This window comes from Cryptotermes secundus, unplaced genomic scaffold (genome assembly GCF_002891405.2).
Source record: "Cryptotermes secundus unplaced genomic scaffold, Csec_1.0 scaffold614, whole genome shotgun sequence".
NCBI lineage: Eukaryota > Metazoa > Arthropoda > Insecta > Blattodea > Kalotermitidae > Cryptotermes > Cryptotermes secundus.
The window spans coordinates 1,898,187-1,909,092 of record NW_019728501.1 but is presented as its reverse complement, the minus strand read 5'-3'; the positions used below and the strand labels follow the sequence as shown (position 1 = coordinate 1,909,092).

General features: G+C 34.9%; 2 protein-coding genes across 2 annotated transcripts in view; both read right to left on the bottom strand.

Annotated features, from left to right (window-relative positions):
- LOC111865234 (uncharacterized transporter YutK) overlaps window positions 1-5,630 on the bottom strand; it is a 40,276-nt gene extending 34,646 nt beyond the window's left edge. The window contains exons 1-2 of the mRNA XM_023853125.2: window positions 5,563-5,630; window positions 3,206-3,273 (exon numbers count right to left, since the gene is read on the bottom strand). Coding sequence (XP_023708893.1) covers window positions 3,206-3,273; window positions 5,563-5,605 — 111 coding nt within the window. The 5' untranslated portion in view covers window positions 5,606-5,630. The remainder of the gene's footprint in view (window positions 1-3,205; window positions 3,274-5,562) is intronic.
- Window positions 5,631-7,948: 2,318 nt separating this feature from the next.
- Window positions 7,949-10,906, bottom strand: part of LOC111865235 (sodium-coupled monocarboxylate transporter 1) — a 380,779-nt gene continuing 377,821 nt past the window's right edge. Inside the window, exon 18 of the transcript XR_004513107.1 lies at window positions 7,949-8,039. The gene's annotated coding sequence lies outside the window, so the exon portion shown is untranslated. The remainder of the gene's footprint in view (window positions 8,040-10,906) is intronic.

Here is a 10,906-nt window from a genome sequence, read left to right as displayed (position 1 = left end):
AACACACACAAAAAGGCACACACACATGCACACACACACACATATACATTGGGCCGGATATTGAGCTTGTCAGATTAATTAAAAGTAGTTGCGATATTCAACCAAGTACAAATAGACACAACCTAGATACAATAGGAATTTAATACAATTAGGTATTTGCCATACATTCATCAATAGAATAGAAAGCTTTGAAGATAAGAAAGTCTTTCAGTTTTCGTTTAAATAAATTAACATTATCCTTTAAAATATATAATTTATGTGGCAAATTATTAAAAATTTTTATGGATGTATAATACACTCCCTTTTGTTTAATGGATAGTCTAGCTGATGTGATGTGTAGCCTATTTTGTACTCTAGTGTTAATTTTATGTACACTATTATTTGGAAGATAATTATTTTCGTTTTCAACTAAAAACATGACCATGGCATATATGTATAAACAAACAGGGAACTGTAAGTATCCCTAATTCTCTGAAAACCTCTCTACAAGAACTTCTAGGCCTCATCATTAACATTGCTCTAATTGCTCTTTTCTGAGCCACAAAAACTCTTTTCATTGATGACGAAGAATACCAGCAAATTGGACTTAAATTTGAGAAAGAAACTAGTGAAATACTACATTTGGAGCATGGCTTTGTATTGTGCTGAAACTTGGACCCTTAGGGCAGTAGATCAAAAACACCTAGAAAGCTTCAAAATGTGGTGTTGGAGAAGGATGGAGAAGATCAGTTGGACCGATTATGTGAGAAATGAAGAAGTGTTATTTAGAGTCAGTGAGCAGAGGAATATCCTACACGAAATAAGAAAATGGAAGGCTAATTGGATTGGTCATGTTTTATGCAGAAACTGCCTTCTAAAAGAAGTTATTGAAGGAAAGATAGAGGGGTGGATAGAAGTGACCGGAAGATGAAGAAGACGTAAGAAGATGGTGGATGACCTTGGGGACAGAAGATGATATTCTCATTTGAAGGAGAAAGCTCTAGACCACATTAAGTGGAGGAACTGTTTTGGAAGAGACTGTGGACCTGTCGTCTGACAGATTACTGATGATGACGATAACGATGATGATGATGATTTAAGTTGAGCTTGACAGTAAGCACAATAAGCCATTTTCAACACTTGCCTACTTACTATAGGCTGTAGTTTTTTAGCACAAAGGTTGCAACACTCAACTTATTTATCACTTCATCAGAGTATTTTTCCCAGCCCAAAAGATTGTCCAGGCACACACCTAAAAACTTCGCATTTACAGAAAATTTAAGTGTTTGGTCATTATATTTTATATGTAATGGATAGTCCATGGCCTTAGGGGTCATAAATTTCATTACATGGTTTTTTTTTAAATAGTACTTCTTAGTACTGGTAAACTTACTGAGTCTCATAGGGATTTAATCAAATAAAGAGCTTTGAATTTATGGCAGAGATGTTGCATATGATTGGCCCAGTTTAAGCTATCTGTGATATAAATACCTTAAAATTTTAAATTTAATGAGTAAGTTATTTCTTCATTTTTTAAATACAGAATGGGTCCACGAGTTAAAACTAGATCCTCGCCCCTGAAATAGTATTGCTTTAGTCTTTTCAGTATTTATTATAAGATTATTTGTTAGGAATCAGTTTTCTAATTGTTTTATTGCTTTTATTGATTTTTCTTTTAACAGTGGGAGGTTTTTCTCTATGAGTAATTTGCTAGATGAACAAAAACCAACCAAAATTACTTTTCTCTACCGTAAAGAGATTTCCAGATGTAAGCTGTTAACTGAGACAGAAAATATTATTACAGTTTCTGTTTACAGACTTTATAGCTACATATACAATGGTTATGTGAAATGTTTTTTCCACCTCTACACTGCATTGGAGTTTAAGTACTGAGAATACGGACACTGTACATCCATGAAAATACTGTGGACACGATTTGAAACAGCAGTTTTAGATACAGAAATTTATGAGAACTGGAACTGCAGGATAGGTGGCCAACAGTGGGCACCAAAATTATCCAGCCCATGTCCATTTAAACACTTCTGAAGCCTGACTATTTTACCTATATGTACTCTTAACTTTCCTTCCAAATGACCTTGGAAACACCACCACTGTTTGAAGACTTGTTACCAACAGGGTTAGCATAGTGGTATTGCTTTAGACATGTATTCAGGAGATGCTTGGTTCAAACCTCCACCAAAACACTGGTTATCATGACTGAGGTGTTCCATGGTATTCCTCAGCGCCTCCAGGCAAGCCTCAGGATAGCAGTCTGATTTGGCTATGATTGCTTCCTTCCAAATCCTTTCTATTCATCAACCACTCTATCATATGATGCAATATAGTCAAGATACTGACAGTGTTGTTAAATAAACCACAAGAGAAACGTGTTCAGTTCTTCATTAAAATCACTTTACTTTCAAAGCTATTGATGTCATATTTTATAAGAGTGAAAGAGAAACTTAACTTCATTAATCTAATATGGAATGGCTGAAGGACTTAAATATTTGTTAACATATTATATGACATACATAACATTCTTAAAGTTGGATATATTGTACTTCCATCTAAATTTTATTAATTGTGGTCATATTTTATTTTTTTCCTACATGAATTGGGTCACTACGAAAATTTTATTTCTATTCCATTTATTCTAATTTCTTCATGGTATTGACCAAAATCAAATCCAAGTCTTCTGAATATTAGTTTATATGTTAACCAGTATACTCCAGAGGTGGAACAAAATAAATCAAATGAAAATATAGCTATCTTTACAGCTTAAGAAACTGCCTGAAGGCATCAGCAAATCCAACTATTTGAACATCATGTACATCAAATGCACCTCATCCAACAGACATCATAATCACTTCATAAGGTATCAAACCATACACCTAATAACACCTCTTGAGCAGTTGGTAATCTGCTCCATATTCAGAATATCCTGGGATTGACCAACAGCTTGAGGAAAAGCAATTCTGAGGCTTTTCTAACCATCTAAGTGGACTGAGTAGTGTGCTGGGATAGTACCTTAAACATAGCCCATGACCAGTACTTTCCATATATTTTTACATTATCATTCACATTCATTCTCCCACCCAGTGCTGTATAACTTTCATGGTTATGAAAGCATCTGGATCAGGAGGTGAAATAAACATTTACAGAGTGACTCTGATGTTCTGGTATTATGATCATACTGAGACACGCCAAGTACGGCTATAAACCTTACCTGTGGAAACTGATTAATTTCATATTCTGAACTGTAAACGGGATTTCTAATTCCTGCCATCCTATGCACTGTAATAAACAAAACACCACATAAATTAACTTTATTTTGTCTATGTCCTTTCTGTGACTATATTAACTTTCTAGTTACATAACATCATATGAATTTCTTGAAGTTTAAAATATGGGGGGGGGACACATTATCAAGATTACTGAAGAACAATTCCCTTTAGGAAGCTGTCACTGCTCTCGAAACTGCACACTGCCTGATACACACCATCATTATCATTAACTGTCATGACCTATGCAGGATTAAGCTTTTTGCTTAATAATAAACCCTGTAAGTGTAATTTGTCTTCCCATCTATTCTGTATATGCTCATAACCTTTCTGCTTAAATGGTTTGAATTGCAGCACCTGACTTCATATTCCATTTGTCTTCCTTCTGTGTATGTGCTTTAGCAAATTCCTTCCACATTCTTTAATTTCACATATATTATTTGAAGTGATAAAATTTTCTGTCAGTACTTCACTTACGACAGTCTTGCAATATCCAGTAGTGATCAGAAACATCATCCATACTACTTTCTCCAAAACCTAGGCCTAATTAATAAAAGAAAAATAAAGTAACAAAAACTTACTATGAAGAAGATACTATAAAATACTTACACTTGTTCTTTATTGAACCATTATGTACTTAATTTTCCTTTAAATGGAAACATTAAATTACAGATAGTACATATCATACCACCAACGTACAATATGTTACCTAACTGCTAAGTTCCATATTATCTATATCTCTGTTATCTTATCTCGGTTAAAATACCTAACATGTCGAAAGTAAAGATATCTTATTAAACTTAGACTTAAGATTACCTACATTCAGTCATATGTGGTTTTCCTTTCATGGTTTTTTCATACCAACATTCCGCATTACATATAGAACCTCCATCTAGAGCCGAGGTAAAGAAATGTGGAGATATATGTCCACTCCCCATATGTCTTTATGGCATTGTGTGTAATTAATTAAGCACAAGGACAAATTAACCTTCAACTTTACAGACAAATTCTAACATGCATGAGTGAATGGCTCACTTTCTCACTCACTGTTCTTGCTTAATCTATTCCTGTATTTTATATTGAATTTATCCTACTGAACATGCGATTGGACTCCTTGGATAGGGAATTTATCTGTTACCTGTACAGAACAACATAGAAAATACAAACATACATCTATGTTCTGAGCATGATTTGAAGCCGCAGTCCTATTCAGTCCTAAGGCTCAAGCAGTAAAGACTGTGTGGTTATTGTGACTGGCTGTGGACATTTATGTATGGCACATTGTACCAAGTACCACAGTAGGTACGAAAACATTGACAAGGTAAATTAATGCAATAATAACAAAATAATTAAAAGAGAATAGTAATAATCACCTGCTCTCCATGGATTAGGTTAAAGCCTGTACTTATCTAATAAGAATTCCATCTTGGTTATAAATAAAACAATATAAAGCTAAAATTGGAGACATGAAAATAAAACTTAGCAGAAAAATTAGAAAAACATCTTAAATAAAACATTAGAAACTGCAGTAAGTGAAAATGACAGTTGTTCTTTTAATAAATGGACCAGTACCAATATACCTCAGTAGATGTTTGCTATACTTCGTATACTAAAAGATCAGATTCAGCATCTTAAAAATGTAAAGCACTTTTAGAAACAGTAGCCACACTGCTAGTTAATGATAGCAAAATAAATTACTATACAACAGCTGCGAAATAATGGCTGCAGAAACAAGTGTGTTTCCATGAGAACAGCTGCACTGCAACAGAAAAACGGTTTTCTGTGTGGTATGTGCCAAGATATTATAAGCTGAACAAGTAAGGAGTTGAATTTCCATGCGGAGGTGGGGTTGAATACCTTCACCATAACCCTATGAGTTGTAGGAGGCAACTAAAAGGGAAGTCTTGAATCTGAGACAGCAAAATACGGTCACGAGTCCAAGGGGCTCAGGCCTGAGAATGACTGCACTGGTGAGGGCCATCAGCAACTGTAAATGATAGACCCATCCTCTCATCAGACAGAGCACCCCACATCAAGAAACCTGCAACTGTCTGACAGTAATAATAATTTGGTCATAAGCCCGAGATGAGTGCTTTATTCCAAGAGACTGGCTGAATGACAGTCAATCATATAAGACTAAGACTCAGTTGCAGTTAAATAACCGCTGGGGTTCAACTGTTGTGAGCTGTTGCTGTGAGAATCTGGTAGCTGAGGCCAGGGATAGTTTGGGAATTCAGTCCACTGTTGGGAGTCACTACCAAACAATGACTAGTGAAGACTAAAGTTGACTGAGAAGACCTACTGTGTCCTGTAGTGATTTGTGATGTGTAGAGCAGCGAGAGCATAAGCCATACTTGTAGTTATGAGTTGTAAGAGTTCAAAAAATCTGATTATCCAAACACCATCTATAGTCACTAAAATCATGACAATATGTACAAATAATCTCCTGTGCTCTTTTTAACTGCATAAGATTCATTTTTCAGTATTTACTTGTATAATGCTGTGATTGTATACGATCATTATTCATTTAAACCAAGGAAACTGCCTAGTTCCCACACTTGTTAGTAAAATAAAACTTATTTTCAGGAGAACAGAATATATTGTTCTATATCATATGCAGATGCCTCTATGGATTTTTTGGAACTATAAATAAATGAATGAATGAATGAATAGAGAATGATATGGAGCATTTGGGTTAATATAGGGTTAACAACCATTCAGAACCTTTTTGTATAGGTATAAAATTTGGACCCTTACTTTGAGAGAGGAACACAGACTACATGATGATGACTGAACATATGAAAACGTGGTCTGACAGTAAAGTTCGCGAACTCATCGCCATAAAAGTACTAATTACCTCATTGTTGAATATTACCGTGGTAACCTTCAAAGTACTTCTCTTGGGAAGATATGCGCCAATGTTGGCGCCTAGTCCATCCTTTAAAACAATTTTGGAACTGGGTTTGCGGAATGGTCTTCATAGCTGCCGTTGTATTACTCCTGAAGTCATCAATGTCATCAAAATGCCTTCCTTTCAATATTTCCTTCATTTCAGAGCAGAAAAAAGTCCCCGTAAACTTGCACTAACATCTCCTTGATTTCACTTCCACTCTGGCCAAGTTTAACAAGAAATTTAATGTTCATTCATTGTTCTAATTCAAGCTCTGACATTCTCGTGGTGGCACACCAAAACACACTCAGACAATAATATATGTCACTCAGAAAGAGACTGCCATAGATGAATAACAACACCGCTGTGAAACATCGACATGCCAAATCATCAAACCATACTGAAGTTTCTGTCCACTTCTGCCACGGCAAGAACACGGTGGAGAGGTCGCAAACTTTATTGTCAAACCTCAAATGAAGCAAGTGACAAATTAGGATAATACATAAAGAACTCCATGACCTACACGGGTAAACTGGTTACTCTTAAGACAGTGATAGGTCATGATGAACTAGGAATGTGGTGAACGTGGTGCAGTCAAGTGATGGATATAAAATTCTAGTGTGAATAATCTCTTTCAAAATGTCTCTTAGGCTAAAAAGGAGATGGGAGAATAACATTAAGATGATCTTAGTAGGACAAGTTATCACGATTAACAATAAATAAAACTGGCTGAAGATTGTGCATGATAATGGGCCTTGGCATTGTTCAAAAAAGTAGATTTCTTTTTGGAATGCTATGAATGCTAGGTAGTTTCTGAATTGTGAGAACTCCGAAATCAAATCACCATTCTGTGTGTTGTATTTTCGGCTATTCTAATAGAATTAATTTGTACTAACTCAGAAAAGATTATTGTTGATAAGGTTTGCAAGCTAAGCAGCTAGGAATGGGATTTAGAAGTCAAGTGTGTCAAAGAAATGCTTGTGTCTGTGACAACATGATTATAAAATATTTTGTACCAAATGTGAACAAAGAGCAACATGCTTACTATGACTCTGCACTGTGAAGATGTTTACCAGTTTCAGACTCCTTGAAGGATCAGGTTGTAGAAAAATGAAAGGGTATGAAATTCAAATATATGGCAGGGTGATACAATAGTAACATTTTCGATTTATAATCAGGAAGTACCCAGTTTGAATCCATCTGGGATACTGGCTATCCTGATTGAGGTCTTTTACGACTTTCTCAGTCCCTTTAGGCAAATGCTGTGACAGTACCTTCAAACAGCCAAAACTATCTTCTTCTGAATGCTTTCTACTGAGCAAGCACTCTCATTCTCCAATCTTATTTAATGTTACACACCTTTTGCAATTGAAAATGCAGCATAAAATAACTTAAAATCTGATCAACCAAATACAGATGTTGCTGCATAAAATGTATTCCCTATTACCTTAAAAAATTAGATTCTTACCTTAAACTTAAAATGTAACTACAATAGACCAACATTTATTCTGAGAATATATTTTCACTGATGTTCAAATGAGCAAATATTTTTGTGCCACTGTTATAAGGAAAGTGAGCAATCCTGTACTATGGGGACTTCCCTGTACTTACTTTCTCTTAGATATCTGAATGGGCATAGACCAACAAGCACGCATAATATTTGATCCTGGGCTTGGCTCAGATAATGGTAGTCAACAGGTTTTCGCAGGAAAACAGCTGTTCAACTTAAAAAAAAAAAATAATTTCTAAGGAAAGTATATTACAGTATGTCAGCACCTGAAGGCATAAGAGCTGTCCAATGATTTGAATGACAATATTTGTCTGAAACAATCAGAAATGTTCCACAGTTGGACCAAACTAGGTCTATTATTGTTTGGAACAGGCTGATGCTGGAAGAAAAGAAACAGATATAAACTTTGCTTTCATAACCACCTCACTGATAAAGCAATATAACACTGTCCTGTAGTGTTTCATTCTCCATATACTCGTAATATCCTTTTTTTTCACTGAAAGATTATTTTCAATAAAAAATCTGTCAGATCAAACTCTAACAATCACCTAAACCAAAGGTTTTCTTGCAATCACTTTTCATTTATTCCAGTCTTATCTTATTTGTGTAAATTGCATTGTAGAAATGAGAAAGGCAGAAATCAAGTGTTCAGGATTGTGTAATGTTTTATCAGTGTTTGGTTACTACATTAAAATGACCCTCATCATTAATTTCAAAAGCATTAAAGCAGTCCTAAAGGAGATGAATATATTTTTACAGAAATAAGTCAAGTTAAAGGGCAGTAACATATCAGGAAAACATTTCACTGTGGAACTACATTAAATTTGCTCAGTAGAGTGCTATATTTGTGTATATTAGTTTTCTTTCAGCAAGAGATTTTTGGATTGGGTCTGAACTGGTCAGCTTAGTGATAATTGTCCTGGGGTCAGTTGTACTAATTTCTTGAAGCATCACAAGACCACCAGGAAAAGGCTACTAGATTACCTTATCATCTTATCATAACTTGATAAGGTCCTATAACTTCTTGGAGCTGAGCCCTTATCGAGCAGATGCCAGCTGTGCAGCTACTCAAGAACTTCCCAATATTTTATGGAACCTGGGAGTTCATTACCATGTTCAAAAGAGCCCTCCATTGGTCCTTATCCTGAGCCAGATCAATCCAGTCCAAACCACTCCATCCTATCTCTCTAAAATTCACTTTAATATTACCCAAAAACCTACATCTTGATTTTCCTAGTGGTCTCATTCCTTCTGTCATTCCCACCAATATCTTATATGCATCCCTCTTTTCCCCCATTCGTGCTACACGCCCCTCCCATCTTATTCTCTTTGATTTGATCATCCTAATTATAGTCATCAAAGAGTACAAGTTATGAAGCTCCTCATTATGTAGTTGCCTCCAACCTCCTGTCACTTCATCTCTCTTCTGTTCAAATATTCTTCTCAGCACCCTGTTCTCAAACGCTCTCAGTCTGTGTTCCACCTTTAATGTCAAAGAAAAAGTTTCACACCCATACAGAATCACGGGCAAAATTATATTCTGTATATTCTAATTTTTTACATCTTTAGACAGCAGACGAGATGACAGAATGTTCTTGACTGAATGGTAGCAAGCATTAACGGAATTCAATCTCCTCTTAATTTCCTCTTGAATTCAATATTTATTTTCTTTAAGGACTGCATCATGTTGCATTATTCTATGAATCACTTTTGAATTATTCCTGTCTCAATATAACAATTATCAGAACTCACTCGCACTTCACCATGCAACAAATGAGTTTATTGGTTTTACAGTATTACATTGCACTATGTTTTGGCTATTAAATTTGTCATCAGGCGGTACACTTTATCGAACATTTTTAAACTACTGAACTGCGCTCTGTATATGGTCCCATATAAGATAAATACTTAATACTATATGCATTTAGTTTCCTATTTAGTTAATACATTCAATCATATGTCTAAAATTATTTTAAGTCATATAAAACATGCATTAAAATTCAAGTAAAAGGAAGAAATCACTCGATAAACCTACATATGGACAACATAAGAGAGATCTAAAAATCAGAGGATGTGTAAACATCAAGTATTATATTTTACAAGTATTATAAAGGAGAAACTGAAAAATATAACACAAATCTGAAAATAATGCCTCTAAAATTATTAACATATTTATTTTTATTTGTCATCATGCTACATGCTGGAAGGTTGTGGGTTCAAATCCTAATAAGGTCATTGCATTTCTTTTCTCAATTGACCTAATCCTTCCAGCTGCACTATGGTCCTGGGATCGACTCAGCCTCTAACAGAAATGAGCACCAGGAATCTTCCTTGGGGCAAGATAATTGAGCAAGGTAATTTGCTTATGTTTTGCGTGGAAACAAGTAATTTTATCTATATGTTAAATAGATACTACAGCAAGTTTCCACACAACTGGCAGAAGAAGAAAAATGCTGCGGACATTTAAAACAAGATTCTGAAAGTGTTCTTACAATCAAGCATTCCATTCAAATCTGGAAGAGAATGTTTGGTGAAAATGAACAATTTATGACCACCTCTTTTTCATGAAATTACTTGGTATGATTTTTTTGTGGAGCATATTAGAAAATAAATCTACTGAATCAATCCACATATGAAAGAAGAATCTGAGAGAATATACAACTGGATGTGACCAGTATATCCAGAAAACATGTGCAGCATTTAATGTTTCAGTTTCCGTTAACACAATCTATGCACAGATGTATAATATGTTAAAAGTTTATTGTCATCGTCATCATCATCATCGTCGTTGTTCTCATCATCATCATCATCATCAATCATCATCATCATCATCATCATCATATAACAAATCATGTTGCTATGATGTGATAATTCTAACTATAGCATGTTAGCTAGAAACTGCTTAGGAGTGCACAATGTATCTGAGATAATGGGGAAATTTCAGCATCTCCTGTAATATAGGCATGTAAATTTCACTGCACAGATCTGCTACACTTTCAAAATTAATGCAGCTGACCAAGCATGAAATGTGTTAATTAATACAGTGTTCATGCAGAACAGAATTTCATGCTTCAACACAGCTGTCAAATAATCTCCCCATACCAAAATATACATGACTTTTAAAGAAATGAATAAAAAAAATTGGTACTCAAAAATTATATAATGAGAGTAAAACTAGTGACATCAAGTACCAGTCAACTATATCACTTAACAAATCAGGCAGGAAAATTTAAGGTAAAACTCAGA